Genomic DNA, 21,145 nt, shown 5'->3' with positions numbered 1-21,145 from the left:
AGACCTTAGTGCTGCTTTTGATACCATCGATCACCACATTCTTTTGGAGAGATTGGAAACCCAAATTGGTCTACACGGACAAGTTCTGGCCTGGTTTAGATCTTATCTGTCGGAAAGATATCAGTTTGTCTCTGTGGATGGTTTGTCCTCTGACAAATCAACTGTAAATTACGGTGTTCCTCAAGGCTCCGTGTTTAAGGACCACTGTTGTTTTCACTATATTTTTTACTTCTTGGTGATGTCATTCGGAAACATAATGTTAACTTTCACTGCTATGCGGACGACACACATTTCGATGAAACATGGTGAAGCCCCAAAATTGCCCTCCCTGGAAGCCTGTGTTTAAGATATAAGGAAGTCTACTTTCAAACTTGGACAAAACACAGATGCAAGTTCAAGGTCCCAAAAAACAAAGAGATCTTCTGTTAAATCTGACAATTAATCTTGATGGTTGTACAGTCGTCTCAAATAAAACTGTGAAGGACCTCGGCGTTACTCTGGACCCTGATCTCTCTTTCTGCGGCTCCAGTTTCAACTGTTCTGGAACCCTGACCTGTCCACCGGACGTGCTACCTGTCCCAGACCTGCTGTTTTCAACTCTCTAGAGACCGCAGGTGCGGTAGAAATACTCTGAATGATCGGCTATGAAAAGCCAACTGACATTTACTCCTGAGGTGCTGACCTGTTGCACCCTCTACAACCACTGTGATTATTATTATTTGACCCTGCTGGTCATCTATGAGAGAGTTTCTTCCTAGGTTCTGGCCTTTCTAGGGAGTTTTTCCTAGCCACCGTCATTGCTTGCTGTTTGGGGTTTTAGGCTGGGTTTCTGTACAGCACTTTGAGGTATCAGCTGATGTAAGAAGGGCTTTATAAATAAATTTGATTTGATTTGATATATCTCCTCCTCCTGAGGCTGTCAGGGCGTTGATGCTCTATTTTAAAATGTCTGTCATTTGTTGTGATGATCAGAGGCCCAAATCCTGCGCGCGCACACACACACACACACACACACACACACACACACACACACACACACACACACACACACACCTCAAATGACTAATTGTGTCAGATTTGTTTGGACGTGAAAATACTTTTTTATTCCACACAAGTAAAAAGAGAAGAACTTTGGGTTAAAACAGTTTTTCTGCTCCAATTTCAGGGAGGCATTTGTCATGTGACCATAATGTTGGAGTTGGACAACAGATCTGGGACCAGGCTAACACCCACCTGGGTCGCTGAAGGGGACCAGGATGTATGTTCCTGCTGATCTGGGACCAGGCTAACACCCACCTGGGTCGTTGAAGGGGACCAGGATGTATGTTCCTGTTGATCTGGGACCAGGCTAACACCCACCTGGGTCGTTGAAGGGGACCAGGATGTATGTTCCTGCTGATCTGGGACCAGGCTAACACCCACCTGGGTCATTGAAGGGGACCAGGATGTATGTTCCTGCTGATCTGGGACCAGGCTAACACCCACCTGGGTCGTTGAAGGGGACCAGGATGTATGTTCCTGCTGATCTGGGACCAGGCTAACACCCACCTGGGTCGCTGAAGGGGACCAGGATGTATGTTCCTGCTGATCTGGGACCAGGCTAACCCCCACCTGGGTCGTTGAAGGGGACCAGGATGTATGTTCCTGCTGATCTGGGACCAGGCTAACACCCACCTGGGTCGTTGAAGGGGACCAGGATGTATGTTCCTGCTGATCTGGGACCAGGCTAACACCCACCTGGGTCATTGAAGGGGACCAGGATGTATGTTCGTGCTGATCTGGGACCAGGATGTATGATGAAGGTTCCTGCTGGGTTCCTCTCTTACTTTCGATGATGGAGAAGGACACTCTCTTAGAATCAGTGACATCATCACTCATACTCCCTGTGGTGTTGATGACAAGGGAGGGAGGGAGAGAGAAGGAGAGAGAGGGAAAGAGAAAGAGAGGTACATAGAAAGAGAGAGATTAGGAAGTAGTAATTATGAACCAATAACACACTTTGTTATCCTAGCTCCTCCCAACAGTTTACCATGACAACTCCATCATCATACAGTAGCCTAGTCCTTTCCCATATTTCACAGTTTCTGTTTCTTCTGTGTGTTTCCTTTGGTTCCCGCTGGAGGGAACCCTTACCTTGTTTCTAGTCTCCAGGTTACCCCGATTGTTCTCATTGGTTTCACCTGTGTTTCATTTCCCTCTCTGGTCACCTGGTTGCCTGGCTATTTAGGTTCCTCTGTTGGCCTGGAGCATTGCTTAGTCTTCAAATCAAATCAAGTTTATTTTATATAGCCCTTCGTACATCAGCTAATATCTCTAAGTGCTGTACAGAAACCCAGCCTAAAACCCCAAACAGCAAGCAATGCAGGTGTAGAAGCACGGCGGCTAGGAAAAACTCCCTAGAAAGGCCAAAACCTAGGAAGAAACCTAGAGAGAAACCAGGCTATGAGGGGGGGCCAGTCCTCTTCTGGCTGTGCCGGGTGGAGATTATAACAGAACATGGCCAAGATGTTCATAAATGACCAGCATGGTCAAATAATAATCAGGAGTAAATGTCAGTTGGCTTTTCATAGCCGATCATTAAGAGTATCTCTACCGCTCCTGCGGTCTCTAGAGAGTTGAAAACAGCAGGTCTGGGACAGGTAGCACGTCCGGTGGACAGGTCAGGGTTCCATAGCCGCAGGCAGGACAGTTGAAACTGGAACAGCAGCAAGGCCAGGTGGACTGGGGACTGGGGACAGTCTTATGTTCTGTTTAGTGCACTCTGGTGCTGTTGCCTTGTTTCTGCCTAGATTTTAAGTACATTTCTGGATTTACCCTTACCTCTGCTTGCTGTGTTTCTCTGTGACTGAGTTCGAGTTCGTACAATCATCAGGAGAATCGTGGCCGTAGCCATGACAACATCAGGAACAGAGTGGAGAATCATGGCTGTATCCTGACAACACAACATCATACAGTACCTTTTCACATAATACCACATGAAAGGTAAACATGTCTTCCAACAAGGGGATATACAGTATTGTTACATACTGTACTCTACACACTGTGGTTGAATCAGGACTGGTACTGTAGGTGATATACAGTATTGTTACATACTGTACTCTACACACTGTGGTTGAATCAGGACTGGTACTGTAGGTGATATACAGTATTGTTACATACTGTACTCTACACACTGTGGTTGAATCAGGACTGGTACTGTAGGCGATAACCGTCTCCAAAATACATCGTTTTTTAAGATGACCTTTTACAGAAGTCTGTTAAATAACAATATTAGTAATTTAGCAACCTCATTAATCCGAAGTGATTTACAGTACAGTGGGTGCATACAATTTGAGTTTAGGTTATGTGACTCCAGCGGGAATCGAACCCAGCACCCGTACATTGCTAGGACCACGCCGCTATCTAAGCCAAACATGACCTAATTTCTCAACCCAGAAAGCACCGTCAATGTGTTTCACCTTTGCTAGATTCTATAGCACTAGCAATACTGAATAGATGTGGTATAATTAAGCAATTAGGACAGAGAGGGTGTGGTATATGGCCAATATACCACGGCTAAGGGCTATTCTTAAGCACGACTCAAGGCGGAGTGCCTGGACACAGCCCTTAGCCGTGGTATATTGGCCATACATCACAAACCTGAAGTGCCTTACTGCTATTATAAACTGGTTACCAACGTAATTAGAGCAGTACAAAAAAGAATGCATTGTCATACCCGTGGTATACGGTCTGCTATTCCTCGGCTGTCAGCCAATCAGCATTCAGGGCTGGAACCACCCAGTTCATAATAAAAACATCAGTGACAACGTCAGTGACCCAGGTCAGATGTACAACAATGGAGCCATTTTATCCAAACACATCAGAATGTTTCCTAATCGTTGCTGGAATGCAAACAGTCAACATTCTGTTCTCCAGCGTTCTTGAGAGAACATTGACACCTACTTAGAAGAATCTGTAGAAAATCTGTGATTGTGTCATTGTGTGATGGTGTGTCAATGTATCCTCTTTCTCAAAGCCTCTGTTAGGACACAGTCACCCACAGGGACAACTGTTAACATCCACTTGTATGTGCATACGTGTTTAGGTGTGTCCATTGTGTTGACGTTCTGAACGACAGCAATCCGTCAGTCTTTATCAATGGAAACTAGACTTTGAAGACGCTGTAGATTTAAGGTCAACAACTACTGCAACATGGGTGGTGGACATCTCTTAATTGATGGTGAGATTTTTTAATAATGTTTTACAATGACAACAGTTTTGTATGTAGCTGTGACTTATTTGTATGTAGAGGCACAATGGAAATGTTTCTCATCCTTTCACTGGTTTTGTTCTCATCTTTAGACGTGAGGAGCACTGAGAAGAAGACAAACACAATCTGTGTCTTGATGTTGATTCTCTGTCTTCACTTTGGACTGGTGAAACATGTACCTTATTAAGAAACATGGACTGGTGAAACAGGTACCTTATTAAGAAACATGGACTGGTGAAACAGGTACCTTATTAAGAAACATGGACTGGTGAAACAGGTACCTTATTAAGAAACATGGACTGGTGAAACAGGTACCTTATTAAGAAACATGGACTGGTGAAACAGGTACCTTATTAAGAAACATGGACTGGTGAAACAGGTACCTTATTAAGAAACATGGACTGGTGAAACATGTAACCTCACACTTAATATTTAATTGACCTAGTTTAGTTTATTTACCCTTTATTATAAGAAATTGTCAAATCAGGAAATCAAGTTGAGTAAATGAAAAGCAAATAAAATATAGTTACATTGTAACATATTTGTTACACGTTCATAGAACTTTACATTTAACACCAGCAGGGTTCATTTATTATTTTAAGTTGAACAAGTACTCATTTTACAGAGACATAAGAAATAAAATAGTGTTCCACGACTGTTTTTTTCTGACAAGAAAAGAGAATCCTTAAATGTTTTGGGCAACGCCTGTGAATAGGCTTCATGTTGTTTTGACTACGCCCTGAGCTATGCAGAAAAAACTATTGTGAATCATATCTTTGGCATCCTGCTTCAGGACTTGGGCGGTGCTATCATTTTGTACTTTCATTTTGCACATTGACTTATTATTGTTTTCATCATATTTGGCCTCACAAACAGGAATCTGCGGCCAATAAGGGATTGGTAAACAATTCATCATCCAAGCAGGTACCTGTTAGGTCTGTATAAAGAGAATGTCACTAAAGAATGTTACTGTTACAGAAGCAGATTTTCCCACTGGACATGACACCTGATTCTGTTGACGACAAATACGATGGCTGCAGAGACGAAGCCTTTAAGAGGGTGGATGGCTACTACCTCCCACATGAGAAAAACACCACCACTAACTTCAGAAGAGCCTGGGACATAGCAGAGAAACATGCATCCATTCCAAAAGATGGTCTGCAAAAAGTGCATTCCATCGCTATGTATTTGTTCACAAATAACAAACCCCAACCTCCCTCTGAATCCATCTACCTAGACTTCAACGAAGCAGTTAGACGAGGCAGACATGGGTATGGAACGTCATTCCAGTACCATTCCCTGCACTTCTATCTAACTGATGCCATTAAGATTCTCAAACAAAGTCAAACAACATGTAGGACCACCTACTTTAGAACAAACGTAACTTTTGATCAGGATGTTGACAACGAAGAAATGCGCTTTGGTTATTTTGTCTCAAGTTCTTTACGTAAGACCTTATACGATTTTGGAGACACATCCTGCTTTGAGATCAACACATGTTTTGGTGTTAACCTGACATATTACTCTGCCTATGCAAACGAGGGGGACGTTTTGATTCCTCCCTATGAGGTATTCAAAGTGACCAACGTCCAGACAAAGGCAGCAGTCAGTAACCTGTGGTGTAAAGTCGTCTACACTCTAAAGAGCACTGGGAAATGGAAGAGTGACCTGAATTGTAAAGCAATAGATACAGGCTACTGCTACATAAAGCTATTGACTGTGTTGACAGTCACAATAGTGTTCATATATTTACAACACTGAATCAGACTGCACAGATAGCAGCTCTGTAGAGAGGATTATTTAGAATGAAAGAATATAGTCATCAAATCAAGGAAATGTAATATACACAACAACTAAAATATTGTATTAAAGAAATGTAATATACACAACAACTAAAATATTTAATTCAAGTAATGTGAATAAAGGATAGTTAATAAGTGATAAGCAGTAATGGGCAGTAACTACCATCATGGGATATTTATTCATTGTTTTATTCTGTGTTGTTACAGAATTCAAGCCACATGATGCACAGTATATTTAATGTTAAAAAAAATAACCAAAACTGAAATCTGTGATTATTTTTTACTAATCGAACTGAAACTGAATCAAACTCAAAAGGCACTAATCACTCAGCACTACTAGCTATCATAGAACCAAAGTATATTTTGATCACAACGTTGTCATCCTGACCGGTTGCATCACTACCTGGTACGACAACTGCTCGGACTGTGACCGCAAGGTTCTACAGAGGGTAGTGCGTACGGCCCAGTACATCACCGGGGTCAAGCTTCCTGCCATCCAGGACCTCTATACCAGGCGGTGTCAGAGGAAGGTCCATAGAATTGTCAAAGACTCCAGCCACTCTAGTCATAGATTGTTCTATCTACTACCGCACGGCAAGCAGGACGGGAGCGCCAAGTCTACATTTACATTTAAGTCATTTAGCAGACGCTCTTATCCAGAGCGACTTACAAGTCTAGGTCCAAGAGGCTTCTATACAGCTTCTACCCCCAGGCCAGAAAACTCCTGAACAGCTAATCAAATGGCTACCCTGTTTGCATTGCCCCCCCCCCCCCCCTTTCTACGCTGCTGCTACTCTCTGTTATTATCTATGCATAGTCACATATAGCACCGCTATTGTTATTTACGGCTGATCTTTAATTATTTGTTTCTCTTATCTCTTACTTTTTTTATTTTCGGTATTTTGTTAAAACTGCATTGTTTGTTAAAGGCTGGTAAGTAAACATTTCATTATAAGGTCTACCTGTTGTATTCGGTATTGATTTGATTTGATTCAAGATATATTTGAAGTAATCATATATTTTTGTAGATAAAAGATTGGACTCAGTGAATTTGCACATGAATCATATGGCATTACTGAGGATTTGACACCCCCAGCCTTTAAACAGACGTCACGTTATGGCTTGTACTCTGTGAGCAGCCACCTATTTCATCACATACTTCACCAATGGCCTTATGACATACAGGGGTCTTTTATCATTCTATGCTGTCTGTGTGAGGACATATTCAGAAGTGTGTGACCTCAGTGTGAAGGGTTATTCAGAAGTGTGTGACATCAGTGTGAAGGGTTATTCAGAAGTGTGTGACATCAGTGTGAAGGGTTATTCAGAAGTGTGTGACATCAGTGTGAAGGGTTATTCAGAAGTGTGTGACATCAGTGTGAAGGGTTATTCAGAAGTGTGTGACATCAGTGTGAAGGGTTATTCAGAAGTGTGTGACATCAGTGTGAAGGGTTATTCAGAAGTGTGTGTGGGAAATCAATTCTTGCATCTTTCTCATAAGTTTAAAAGGGGAACTGTGTGTGTGTGTGTGTGTGTGTGTGTGTGTGTGTGTGTGTGTGTGTGTGTGTGTGTGTGTGTGTGTGTGTGTGTGTGTGAGCTTTCATGCGTGCGTGTCTTCTCAGTGCTGTTCTTCCCTCTGTGTGTGTCCAACTGCAGGTCACACTGTTTTAACGATCCAATCACATTCAAGCAGGAAGCTAGTAGACCTGCGAGAATGTTGTCCCTTTATTCCCTAACCCTTGGACAACAATGGTCATGCCCCGCCCGAAATCTAATTAACATAATTAAGAAATCCCCATCAAAATCTGTCTGTTTAAACTAGAGATATGTGGTCTTTTGAATGGGCTGCGTCTCAATCCATCTCATTCGCCGATTTCGCACTTCCACATCTCCTGTGAAAGGTGGCAGAGTTAGAGCGGTGTTTGTCAGACCATGAGAGACGTCCCAAAAATCGGTCTTCTCACAAAAAACAACTATCAACTATTATAACCACTCTATTGGAAGCTGAGACTCTAAAGAACACAATGGTTTCCTCCATTATAAACTATTATAACCACTCTATTGGAAGCTGAGACTCTCTAAAGAAACACGATGGTTTCCTCCATTATAAACTATTATAACCACTCTATCGGGAGGCCCTACTATGACCTATTAATCTCTGTTTGCATAATTCTCAGAGGTTTTAAAAGGGGAACTTCATGCGTGCCCTCTCAGTACTGTTCTGCACTCTGTGTGCATCCAACTGCAGATTACACTCCTTTAACAGTCCAATCACATTTAAATCAGGCAGCTGGTTAAAGGACATTGTTCCTTTAATAGTTTACTTTGTTCTTATGATAAAAGCCATTTATGCTAATATTATGAATTTGACATAAAATTTAAAAAAACAAGCATAAGCCTATGAAATGTACATTTATGTCATTTAGCAGAAGCCCTCATCCAGAGCGATTTACATTCTCATAAAAACTATCAATACAAGCATTTTACAGATTGCATGTCTACATACTCTCCTTTGTTATTATATTTCTTGATTTTCTTCTTCCTCCTCTATGTCTCTCTCTGACACTAAGGCTCTTTCTCAATTAGTCTTTCCTAGATTCCTCTCCTCCTGTCTCCTCTCCTCCTTCTCAACACTATTAGAGGAGAAAGTCCAAGGTCACTCCCCTTGGACCATATTATCCAATGAGGTTTTGAGAAGGAAGCAAGGAGGAAGGATGCGAGGAAGAATCAAGGAAGGATGAATTGAGAAAGAGCCCATTGGCAAGTCTGTAATACCCCTATTTCACCTCTATGGTGACTTCCTATCTCACTTTAACCACTAGGTGGAATCATCACTTAACCATTCAGCACTGTATCCAACCATCAACATGAGAGAGGAGAGAGACAGAGAGAGAGAGAGATAACTTCAATTAGCACTGACGTGTCAAGTGAGAGGTGTCAAAGCCCTTTAGCCCAACACTGGCAGGAGAATCAAACAGGTGACCCCAACCAAATGCAGAGGGCTTTGAAGCTGCCTCCCACTGTTCAGAGGTAATTAAAATGCAGTACCCTCTGTATGTAAAAAAATATAAGGCAAGAGAAGAGTACAACATGAACCTCATTATGAAAAATCAAGATACACTTTTTGCTGACTGTTATAAAAATGGGTAGATAAGCAACTTAATCTTCCACACAAACCATCCCCTGGCATGGCACAGTGCTACATTAACACACTACCCCTCTGTTAACGATGGGTGGAAACTCAGGATACTAGACAAAGAGGACTCTGAGTCAGCTATAAATCTCTATAGGTCTGGAACAGTATTGGTACAGGGCAACCTCAAACTGTTTCAGAGAATTAGCTCAGCAGGAGAAGCTCTCCCTTGAGAAAGATACCCCCACCGCAAGCGGGTCGGACCAGACCTCTTCATTATATAACCCCTCAGATGGGCAACCCCAAGCGCAAGGTCAACCTCCCAGCACAGAGTACTACTCCCTCATTGAAATGAAGGATAAATTCACCCAACTGGAGGAAAGGCAGGTGGAGCTGAAACAGCAGGTGATTACACTCCAGTCAGCACAGGCCCAGACAACAATACAGCACAATAACAACACTAACTAGACCCAGAGAGCTGGAGGTGGAGAGAGACATATCTGCACTTTGGACTGTGGTGAGACAACTTCAACAGGAGAAAGAGCAGGAGCAGAACAGAGCACTAGAGGAGAGGATCAGACTGCTGGAGGAGAGGGTGAGGGGGATGACATGTGACAGAGAACAACCTACTAGAGAGGTGGCCAACCCCGCAGAGAAGCCAGCAGAACAGCCCACCTCGGCTCCCGACAAAAGTCTCGACACCACAGAAGAACATCCCAGACCCAGACCACATCAACAACACAGAGGGACAGACAAACGAAGAACCCCAAGCCCAGGGGATCTCACCCCCTCTGAGCACCCCCCTGCCAGCCACCCTGATAGCCCTCCTGACAACCCCCCCCCCCCCACACCCACTGAGAACTTACACAAGACACAGATTGTACTCCTCATGGACTCAAACATGAAATAGATACAAGAAACAAACTTTTTGACAAACACAGAGTGTCTAAACTCTGGTGTCCACAAACCCATCGTGCCCTTGACCTTCTGTCTAAGGACCAACTAGGTTCACCCAGCCACATAATAATACACACAGGCACAAACGACCTGGGAACACAGCAGGAAAGGGTGGCCACAGCACTGAAGGTAGTAATTGAAAAAACGTAATCTACTTTCCCCAACGCACAAGTGGTTATCTCCACCCTGCTACCACGAAAAGACTTCCACCCTGGCTACCATACAGCGGGTAAACGCAAGTATTTCCCGTGACTGTGCCTCAAAACCAAATGTTTTCCTGGCCCACCACTCCACTCTGGACTTGAACAGCCTCTATGACCAGGTCCACCTCTACAAGGCAGCAGTAACCACCTTCGCCCGGACCCTAAAGGACATCGCTCTCAAACGCAGCCCTAACACTTCGCAAAGGAGCAACAAATCAATAGACACCCCATCCAAACAAAGAGTACACAATGGCAGAATACCTGATCACTGTGACTGACATAAACTACATTTACATTTAAGTCATTTAGCAACTAAAGGAAAGCTTTGACTATGTACAGACTCAGTGAGCATAGCCTTGCTATTGAGAAAGGCCACCGTAGGCAGACCTGGCTCTCAAGAGAAGACAGGCTATGTTCACACTGCCCACAAAATGAGGTGGAAACTGAGCTGCACTTCCTATCCTCCTGCCAAATGTACGACCATATTAGAGACACATATTTCCCCCAGATTACACAGATCCACAAAGACTTTGAAAACAAACCTGGTTTTGATAAACTGCCATATCTACTTGGTGAAATACAACAATGTTCCATCACAGCAGCAAGATTTGTGACCTGTTGCTACAAGACAAGTGCAACTAGTGAAGAACAAACACCATTGTAAATACAACCCATATTTATGTTTATTTATTTTCCCTTTTGTACTTTAACCATTTGCACATCGTTACAACACTGTATATATACATATGATGCCATTTGAAATGTCTTTATTATTTTGGAACTTCTGTGAGTGTAATGTTTACTGTTCATTTTTATAGTTTATTTCACCTTTGCATATTATCTACTTCACTTGCTTTGGCAATGTTAACATATGTTTCCCATGCAAATAAAGCCCCTTGAATTGAATTGAATTGAGAGAGAGAGAAACACACAGAGACACACAGAGATACACAGAGAGAGACACAGAGAGACAGAGACACACAGAGAGACAGAGGCACACAGAGACAAAGAGAGAGACAGAGAGAGACAGAGAGAATGTTTGTTACTGTGGGTTATTGTTACACTACTATCTCACATATCCAGTCATGCTTTTTGTGACAATTGTCATCATTCCATGTCTTTACAGGGTCATCTTTTCCATAGTATATCTCACCACAGTCTTCTTGCCCATTATCATCAGGCTGTCCTGACCCCCAGTACCTAAACAACACAGAGATCCAGACAGTCAGACACTGTGGTACAAAAATCATAGACATCATCCTGTGTTTTTACAGTTTTACAGACACACTTTGTAAGATCATCATACCATTATCAAGAATGGGCCATCAACACATTTCCATTAACTTTTCATATGTAAATATTACCTGGTTTCTATAATATATCTATAGTTCTCATAAATGACATTCATGAGTAGAAACATACCTTTTTATGAACATGATTGGAAGCAAAATATCTTTGTTGTTTTTTTTATCTCCGTATCACAAGGTAAAATGTTCAAATCTCTCACCCTGTGGTCAGGGGGGTGCCGTCCACCCACTTCCAGGTCGCCTCAGTAACAGAGTCAGTCAGACCAATCCAGGCTCTCAGGTGGAGGTTGAAGACAAATGTCTGTTGTTGAGAAAGATGAAATACTGTAACTTTTAATATATTTATAAAAAACTGCACACATATTAGTATACTGATGAAAAGTATTCTCTCTCTCTCTCTCTCTCTCTCTCTCTCTCTCTCTCTCTCTCTCTCTCTCTCTCTCTCTCTCTCTCTCTCTCTCTCTCTCTCTCTCTCTCTCTCTCTCTCTCTCTCTCTCTCTCTCTCTCTCTCTCTCTCTCTCTCTCTCTCTCTCTCTCTCTCTCTCTCTCAATTCAATTCAATTCAATTCAATTCAAGGGGCTTTATTGGCATGGGAAACATGTGTTAACATTGCCAAAGCAAGTGAGGTAGGTAATATACAAAAGTCAAATAAACAATAAAAATGAACAGTAAACATTACACATACAGAAGTTTCAAAACAATAAAGACATTACAAATGTCATATTATATATATGCAGTGTTGTAACAATGTACAAATGGTTAAAGCACACAAGTTAAAATAAATAAACATAAATATGGGTTGTATTTACAGTCTCTCTCTCTCTCTCTCTCTCTCTCTCTCTCTCTCTCTCTCTCTCTCTCTCTCTCTCTCTCTCTCTCTCTCTCTCTCTCTCTCTCTCTCTCTCTCTCTCTCTCTCTCTCTCTCTCTCTCTCTCTCTCTCTCTCTCTCTCTCTCTCTCTCTCTCTCTCTCTCTCTCTCTCTCTCTCTCTCTCTCACTCACTCACTCACTCACTCACTCACTCACTCACTCACTCACTCACTCACTCACTCACTCACTCACTCACTCACTCACTCACCTGTTCCTCTTTGCTGTTAATGATCACCAGGTCTGCTCTCCTCCCAGGTTTTCTTCTCAGTAGACAGGAAGTACAAACTGGAGTCAAAGTATCTCCACCCCTCCTGAAAATGCTGCTCTGTTGAAGAGTAAAGTTGAACATGTTGAGAAACTTAGCCAGTATCTTTATACTCATAAAGCCATTGATATATAACGACTGTTGATTTTACTTCTAATTTATCACAGTTATATCTCACCTATCACAAAAAGCTTTGCCTGAATATGGCCTTTCTCTTTAGTCAGGTTGTTGTATCTGGTCTGTAGCTGGTCTTTCTCTTTAGTCAGGTTGTTGTATCTGGTCTGTAACTGGTCTCTCTCTGCAGTTGTGTTGGTCTTATAAAGGGAACAACTCTGTGACAAGTTGTTCCTTTTATCCTCAGAATCGTTGATGGCTCTGTTATCTACAAAGTATAAACATATAGTTACCAGCTAAAACACCAGTTAAATAGGCTTAGTAACCTACACTTCTTACAATTAGGTGATAAGCAATGAACTTGGACACAAACTCACAGTAGACAGACAGGCCTATGATCCCAGCCAGTAGGAGAACATACAGCAGCCCCAGACACGCTGCAGCAACTAGGAAGGGTCTCTTCACTGATCTATCAGGCTCTGTGGACACATACAATATACTGTTATGTTTTGTGTGTGTGTGTGTGTTACCTGAGTGCTGGTCTCCTGGTCCATTATTAGGAGCAGTGTCTGCTGTCTCTTCTCTCTTGGTGCTGGTCTCACCGTCTCTCAGGGTGTCTGCACTGACGTAGATATCCACAATCCTCACCTCCGTCTCACCTCTGTCAAACGTGACCTTCTTGTTCATATCTGGCTCAGCATAGATGACCTTTGACATCTTTAACAATGCCTGGGTCTTTCTTTCTATGTAGGTCTACTAGACGTTAAGTCTCTGCTTCTAGAATTAATGTGGTTGTCTTCCAACATGGCCGCCAGAAGGCATCGTAGGTCAACTGCAAACCCTCTATACGTTACGTCTCTGCTTCTAGTGATATCTCTGCCTCTGAGTCATCTGTGTGTCTCTGTCTGTGTGACTGATGTAGGCATTATCTCAAGGGAAGTATCAACAAAAATGACACGGGTAGTTGTGGCTGTTCTAATACAAAAAATAGAACAAGTTTGCATACTTGAGTGTGTAATTGTGTGTGTAGTTGTGTGCAGTCATAGACTGTTCTTTCTGCTACCGCATGGCAAGCGGTACCGGAGTGCCAAGTCTAGGACAAAAAGGCTTCTCAACAGTTTTTACCCCCAAGCCATAAGACTCCTGAACAGGTAATCAAATGGCTACCCGGACTATTTGCATTGTGTCCCCCCCCTAACCCCTCTTTTTACGCTGCTGCTACTCTCTATTTATCATATATGAATAGTCACTTTAACTATATATTCATGTACATACCACCTCAATTGGTACGACCAACCTGTGCCCCCCGCACATTGGTTAACCGGGCTATCTGCAATGTGTCCCGCCACCCGCCACCCACCACCCACCAACCCCTCTTTTACGCTACTGCTACTCTCTGTTTATCATATGTGCATAGTCACTCTAACCATATTTAGATGTACATACTACCTCAATCAGCCCGCCTAACTGGTGCCTGTATATAGCCTCACTACTGTAATAGCCTCTCTACTGTATATAGCCTCGCTACTGTTATTTTTCACTGTCTTTTTACTGTTGTTTTTATTTCTTTACTTACCTATTGTTCACCTAATACCTTTTTTGCACTGTTGGTTAGAGCCTGTAAGTAAGCATTTCACTGACAAATACACTTTGATTTGATTTGCAGGTGTGCGTGTGAGAGATTGTTATAGTGTATATTGTTAAACCATTTTCTGTGGCACATTATAAATCATTCCATGCCTCTACATGGTCATCTTGTCCAGAGTATATCTCAACACAGTCCTCCTGTCCAGGGAATGGGACTTGCTATTTGTGATGATGGACAGGACACTGTCATACCAGGAAGATATAGATCATAGAGGGGAAGTGGGGAACAAAGACCAGTTGTTAACATATTAAATATCATTTAACAGCCCCAAGATAATTCAGGGAGTTTCCAGAACTCCCCTTTCCTTTCACCTTTCTGCTGATTTGGACCCTCTGTTTACTCCCAAATATACATCAACATGTTCAGGAGGTCCAGGACTACAAACATGGGTCATTATAATGTCCAGACAATAGATGTGACACTACAAGTGGATATTGAGGGTGGGTAGTCTTAACCAGCGAGGATGAGATGACAACAGTAACCACCGGGTCTCTCCTCTACATTTACCTTTTAGTCATTTAGCAGACGCTCTTATCCAGAGTGACTTACAGGAGCAATGAGGGTTAAGTGCCTTGCTCAAGGGCACATTGACAGATTTTTCACGTAGTCGTCTCGGGATTTTGATGCATCAACCTTTCGGTTACTAGCCAAACAATCTTAACCGCTAGAAGACCTGCCTCCCTCTCTCTTAATTTTTATTTTATTTTTTTATTTCACCTTTATTTAACGAGGTAGGCTAGTTGAGAACAAGTTCTCATTTGCACCTGCGACCTGGCCAAGATAAAGCAAAGCAGTGTGACACAGACAACAACACAGAGTTACACATAACACAATAAACAAGTCAATGACACAGTAGAAAAAAGAAAGTCTATATACAGTGTGTGCAAAAGGCATGAGGAGGTAGGCAATAAATAGGCCATGGGAGCGAATAATTACAATTTAGCAGATTAACACTGGAGTGATAAACGAGCAGATGATGATGTGCAAGTAGAGATACTGGTGTGCAAAAGAGCAGAAAAGTAAGTAAAATAAAAACAGTATGGGGATGAGGTAGGTAGATTGGGTGGGCTATTTACAGATGGACTATGTACAGCTGCAGCGATCGGTTAGCTGCTCAGATAGTTGATGTTTAAAGTTGGTGAGGGAAATAAAAGTCTCCAACTTCAGCAATTTTTGCAATTCATTCCAGTCACTGGCAGCAGAGAACTGGAAGGAAAGGCGGCCAAAGGAGGTGTTGGCTTTGGGGATGATCAGTGAGATATACCTGCTGGAACGTGTGCTACGGGTGGGTGTTGTTATCGTGACCAGTGAACTGAGATAAGGCAGAGCTTTACCTAGCATAGACTTATAGATGACTTGGAGCCAGTGGGTCTGGCGACGAATATGTAGCGAGGGCCAGCCGACTAGAGCATACAGGTCGCAGTGGTGGGTGGTATAAGGTGATTTGGTATCAAAACGGATGGCACTGTGATAGACTGCACCCAGTTTGCTGAGTAGAGTATTGGAAGCTATTTTGTAGATGACATTGCCGAAGTCGAGGATCGGTAGGATAGTCAGTTTTACTAGGGTAAGTTTGGCGGCTTGAGTGAAGGAGGCTTTGTTGCGAAATAGAAAACCGATTCTAGATTTGATTTTTGATTGGAGATGTTTAATATGAGTCTGGAAGGAGAGTTTATAGTCTAGCCAGACACCTAGGTATTTGTAGTTGTCCACATATTCTAGGTCGGAACCGTCCAGGGTGGTGATGCTAGTCGGGCGGGCGGGTGCGTGCAGCGAACTGTTGAAAAGCATGCATTTGGTGTTACTAGCGTATAAGAGCAGTTGGAGGCCACGGAAGGAGTGTTGTATGGCATTGAAGCTCGTTTGGAGGTTAGTTAGCACAGTGTCCAAGGAAGGGCCAGAAGTATACAGAATGGTGTCGTCTGTGTAGAGGTGGATCAGGGAATCGCCCGCAGCAAGAGCGACATCATTGATATATACAGAAAAAAGAGTCGGCCTGAGAATTGAACCCTGTGGTACCCCCATAGAGACTGCCAGAGGTCCGGACAACATGCCCTCCGATTTGACACACTGAACTCTGTCTACAAAGTAGTTGGTGAACCAGGCGAGGCAGTCATTATAAAAACCAAGGCTATTGAGTCTGCCAATAAGATTACGGTGATTGACAGAGTCGAAAGCCTTGGCCAGGTCGATGAAAACGGCTGCACAGTACTGTCTTTTATCGATGGCGGTTATGATATCGTTTAGTACCTTGAGCGTGGCTGAGGTGCACCCGTGACCGGCTCGGAAGCCGGATTGCACAGCGGAGAAGGTACGGTGGGATTCGAAATGGTCAGTGATCTGTTTATTAACTTGGCTTTCGAAGACTTTAGATAGGCAGGGCAGGATGGATATAGGTCTGTAACAGTTTGGGTCTAGGGTGTCACCCCCTTTGAAGAGGGGGATGACCGCGGCAGCTTTCCAATCTTTAGGGATCTCGGACGATACGAAAGAGAGGTTGAACAGGCTGGTAATAGGGGTTGCAACAATGGCGGCGGATAGTTTTAGAAAGAGAGGGTCCAGATTGTCTAGCCCAGCTGATTTGTACGGGTCCAGGTTTTGCAGCTCTTTCAGAACATCTGCTGTCTGGATTTGGGTGAAGGGGGGAGGCAGAGGTGTTGGCCGGGGTTGGAGTAGCCAGGAGGAAGGCATGGCCAGCCGTTGAGAAATGCTTATTAAAATGTTCGATTATCATGGATTTTTCAGTGGTGACCGTGTTTCCTAACCTCAGTGCAGGGGGCAGCTGGGAGGAGGTGCTCTTGTTCTCCATGGACTTTACAGTGTCCCAAAACCTTTTGGAGTTAGAGCTACGGGATGCAAATTTCTGCTTGAAAAAGCTGGCCTTTGCTTTCCTGACTGACTGCGTGTATTGGTTCCTGACTTCCCTGAACAGTTGCATATCGTGGGGACTATTCGATGCTATTGCAGTCCGCCACAGGATGTTTTTGTGCTGGTCAAGGCCAGTCAGGTCTGGAGTGAACCAAGGGCTATATCTGTTCTTACTTCTGCATTTTTTGAACGTGGCATGCTTATCTAAGATGGTGAGGAAATTACTTTTAAAGAATGACCAGGCATCCTCGACTGACGGGATGAGGTCGATATCCTTCCAGGATACCCGGGCCAGGTCGATTAGAAAGGCCTGCTCGCAGAAGTGTTTCAGGGAGCGTTTGACAGTGATGAGGGGTGGACGTTTGACCGCGGACCCATAGCGGATACAGGTAATGAGGTAGTAATCGCTGAGATCCTGATTGAAAACAGCAGAGGTGTATTTGGAGGGCGAGTTGGTCAGGATAATGTCTATGAGGATGCTCATGTTTACGGATTTAGGGTTGTTCCTGGTGGATTCCTTGATGATTTGTGTGAGATTGAGGGCATCTAGCTTAATGAACCTGATTGGCCGAGGAGATTTTGAGTGACAGCTGGTTGAATGACAGAAAAGATTCACTTCACCTTCCTCTTTGGGACCCATATGGGGGAACATCAATCAAATATGAGCATTTGATATTGTGCTTATATGTAATTTGACAACAAAGACTGACTGTCAAAGAGTATTAGGAGAACACATAGCAGCCCCAGACACACTGCAGCAACTACAGAGGGTCTTTTCCACCACTGAAAATGTACTGAATCACACATTATTAAAGATCTTTGGTAATATGTTTTACTGTATCATCCAGGATTGGGACAAACAAAGCTAGACTACTACAGGATAAGCTCTCACCTTTTGAATATATTGTGTGTCATTTGTGTGTGTGTGTGTGTGTGTGTGTGTGTGTGTGTGTGTGTGTGTGTGTGTGTGTGTGTGTGTGTGTGTGTGTGTGTGTGTGTGTGTGTGTGTGTATGTGTAATTTGTGTGTGTGTGTTCATGCAATCTTACCTGAAGCAACAACTCCATCTCTTGGACTGAGCTTGAAGGCTCTTACATTGCCATATAATTGGCCATCAATGTCTGTGTTCTTCATTGCATCAGGCTCATTGTCTTCAAATCCGTCTGAGTTTTCATAGACTCCCTCTGACATCTTAACACACTTGTGGTCCAATACAGTAACTTCTACTTGTAACCTCAACTCAAATGTACATCTGTAGCTGTGTCTTCTCCCTGCACCGTCCTGTGTCTTCTCCCTGCACCGTCCTGTGTCTTCTCCCTGCACCGTCCTGTGTCTTCTCCCTGCACCGTCCTGCGTCTTCTCCCTGCACTGTCCTGTGTCTTCTCCCTGCACCGTCCTGCGTCTTCTCCCTGCACCGTCCTGCGTCTTCTCCCTGCAATGTCCTGTGTCTTCTCCCTGCACTGTCCTGTGTCTTCTCCCTGCACCGTCCTGTGTCTTCTCCCTGCACTGTCCTGTGTCTTCTCCCTGCACCGTCCTGCGTCTTCTCCCTGCAATGTCCTGTGTCTTCTCCCTGCACTGTCCTGTGTCTTCTCCCTGCACTGTCCTGTGTCTTCTCCCTGCACCGTCCTGTGTCTGTGTGACTTAGGGTATTGACATTATTTCTTCAACGGTCATCCACTGTGAAGGGGAAACTGTCAAATCAACACGTCACTGGCCACCACATGACTCCCCCCACTATAGCTTCTAATGGAAATATGTTTTAAATGATTCAAGATAACTGAAGTGATCATATATTTTATCAGATAAAAGACTGGACTCAGTGAATTTGCACATAGATCATATAGCAATACTGAGGCTTTGACACCCCAGCCTTCAAACAGAGGTCACGTTATGTCTTGTACTCTGTGACCGGCCATTGGTGGCCATATAAGGGTATTTTTTATCTATGTGTGCTGTCTGTGTGTGACATCAGTGTGAAGACGCATTCAGAGCTGGTGGGGGAAATCTATGTCTGCATCTTTATCAGAGGTTTAAAAGGAGAACTTTAAGTGTGTGTGTGTGCGTGGCTGCGTGTGGCGTGCAGTGTGTGTGTGTGCGTGGCTGCGTGTGGAGTGCAGTGTGTGTGTGTGCGTGGCTGCGTGTGGCGTGCAGTGTGTGTGTGTGCGTGCGTGGCTGCGTGTGGCGTGCAGTGTGTGTGTGTGCGTGGCTGCGTGTGCCGTGCAGTGTGTGTGTGTGTGTCCTCTCAGTACTGTTCTGTCCTCTGTCTGTGTCCATCTGCAGGTAACACTGTTTTCAGTATCTAATCACATTCACATTAGGAGGCTGGTAGAACTTGTTACATGACGTTGTAGCTTTTTTATTAATATGTCCCTTTGTTCTCCTTGTAAGTTTAAAATGATATATGTTAAGAATTTAATATGAAAACATGTTTAACATGTTTCTAAAAATAAAAAAAATAACACAAGCATTTTACATTACATTTACCTACTGTCCTCTAAACCTTCATATAACAATTATTTGTATTTTTTTACTCTCTTCCTCTAGGTGGCAAAACTTATCCATTCATCATGACCATCAACATGCTAACTACTAGTCATCATCACTTAACCATTCATCATGACCATCAACACGATAACTACTAGTCATCATCACTTAACCATTCATCATGACCATCAACATGATACCTACTAGTCATCATCACTTAACCATTCATCATGACCATCAACACGATAACTACTCGTCATCATCACTTAACCATTCATCATGACCATCAACACGATAACTACTAGTCATCATCACTTAACCATTCATCATGACCATCAACATGATAACTACTAGTCATCATCACTTAACCATTCATCATGACCATCAACATGATAACTACTAGCCATCATCACTTAACCATTCATCATGACCATCAACATGATAACTACTAGTTATCATCACTTAACCATTCAGCATGACCATCAACATGATAACTACTAGTCATCATCACTTAACCATTCATCATGACCATCAACATGATAACTACTAGTCATCATCACTTAACCATTCATCATGACCATCAACATGATAACTACTAGTCATCATCACTTAACCATTCATCATGACCATCAACACGATAACTACTAGACATCACTACTTAACCATTCAGCATGACCATCAACACGATAACTACTAGCCATCATCACTTAACCATTCATCATGATCATCAACACGATAACTACTAGTCATCATCACTTAACCATTCAGCATGACCATCAACACGATAACTACTAGTCATCATCACTTAACCATTCATCATGACCATCAACATGATAACTACTAGCCATCATCACTTAACCATTCAGCATGACCATCAACATGATAACTACTAGCCATCATCACTTAACCATTCATCATGACCATCAACATGATAACTACTAGCCATCATCACTTAACCATTCATCATGACCATCAACACGATAACTACTAGTCATCATCACTTAACCATTCATCATGACCATCAACACGATAACTACTAGTCATCATCACTTAAGGTCAGGGAAAGCTTGTTGGACACTAAGAAAGCTTTCTTGTAGAACGTTTAACACAAAATCCGGAGAGGGGCCAGTTGAGTATAAGCCTGTATCATCTGCATATAAATGGATGAGAGAGTTTCCTACTGCCTGAGCTATGTTGTAAATTGAGAAGAGCGTGGGGCCTAGGATCAAACCTTGGGGTACACTCT

The 21,145-nt window shown here is 43.1% G+C and overlaps 2 protein-coding genes across 3 annotated transcripts; one reads left to right on the top strand and one right to left on the bottom strand.

The window, feature by feature from the left end:
* The first annotated feature begins 3,975 nt into the window (after positions 1 to 3,975).
* LOC139557871 (ecto-ADP-ribosyltransferase 5-like) lies at positions 3,976 to 7,012 on the top strand. Of its 2 annotated transcripts, XM_071373146.1 has the most exons (3): positions 3,976 to 4,219; positions 4,342 to 4,424; positions 5,228 to 7,012. In XM_071373146.1, the coding sequence occupies exons 1-3, from the start codon at positions 4,192 to 4,194 to the stop codon at positions 6,008 to 6,010; spliced, it is 894 nt and encodes a 297-aa protein (XP_071229247.1). In that variant the 5' UTR covers positions 3,976 to 4,191; the 3' UTR covers positions 6,011 to 7,012. The 2 variants fall into 2 exon arrangements, with proteins under 2 accessions (XP_071229247.1, XP_071229248.1); XM_071373147.1 differs by lacking the exons at positions 3,976 to 4,219; positions 4,342 to 4,424 and adding an exon at positions 4,581 to 4,628.
* A 3,990-nt stretch (positions 7,013 to 11,002) lies between these two features.
* Positions 11,003 to 19,341, bottom strand: LOC139556890 (uncharacterized). Its single transcript, XM_071370984.1, has 7 exons — positions 19,317 to 19,341; positions 18,465 to 19,055; positions 13,278 to 13,379; positions 12,965 to 13,168; positions 12,730 to 12,846; positions 11,852 to 11,952; positions 11,003 to 11,544 (listed from the first exon to the last, which is right to left on the bottom strand). Exons 1-5 carry the CDS (start codon positions 19,339 to 19,341, stop codon positions 12,746 to 12,748), a joined length of 1,023 nt encoding a protein of 340 aa, XP_071227085.1. The 3' UTR covers positions 11,003 to 11,544; positions 11,852 to 11,952; positions 12,730 to 12,745.
* Between the last annotated feature and the right edge of the window lie 1,804 nt (positions 19,342 to 21,145).

The sequence above is a fragment of the Salvelinus alpinus genome, chromosome 28 (assembly GCF_045679555.1).
Source record: "Salvelinus alpinus chromosome 28, SLU_Salpinus.1, whole genome shotgun sequence".
Classification (NCBI taxonomy): domain Eukaryota; kingdom Metazoa; phylum Chordata; class Actinopteri; order Salmoniformes; family Salmonidae; genus Salvelinus; species Salvelinus alpinus.
Note: the sequence above shows the minus strand (reverse complement) of the source record. Positions and strands in the feature narration are given on the sequence as shown.

Excerpts from the sequence above, each read along its gene's own strand:
- LOC139556890 (XM_071370984.1), bottom strand. The coding sequence starts at position 19,341 with ATGGCCACCAATGGCCGGTCACAGA. Across the intron at positions 19,056-19,316 it reads CACCAATGGCCGGTCACAGA|TCACACAGACACAGGACGGT; the intron begins GTACAAGACATA and ends CAATACCCTAAG. Across the intron at positions 13,169-13,277 it reads CATAGGCCTGTCTGTCTACT|ATAACAGAGCCATCAACGAT; the intron begins GTGAGTTTGTGT and ends TATACTTTGTAG.
- LOC139557871 (XM_071373146.1), top strand. The coding sequence starts at position 4,192 with ATGGGTGGTGGACATCTCTTAATTGATG. Across the intron at positions 4,220-4,341 it reads TGGACATCTCTTAATTGATG|ACGTGAGGAGCACTGAGAAG; the intron begins GTGAGATTTTTT and ends TCTCATCTTTAG. Across the intron at positions 4,425-5,227 it reads ACTTTGGACTGGTGAAACAT|AAGCAGATTTTCCCACTGGA; the intron begins GTACCTTATTAA and ends TTACTGTTACAG.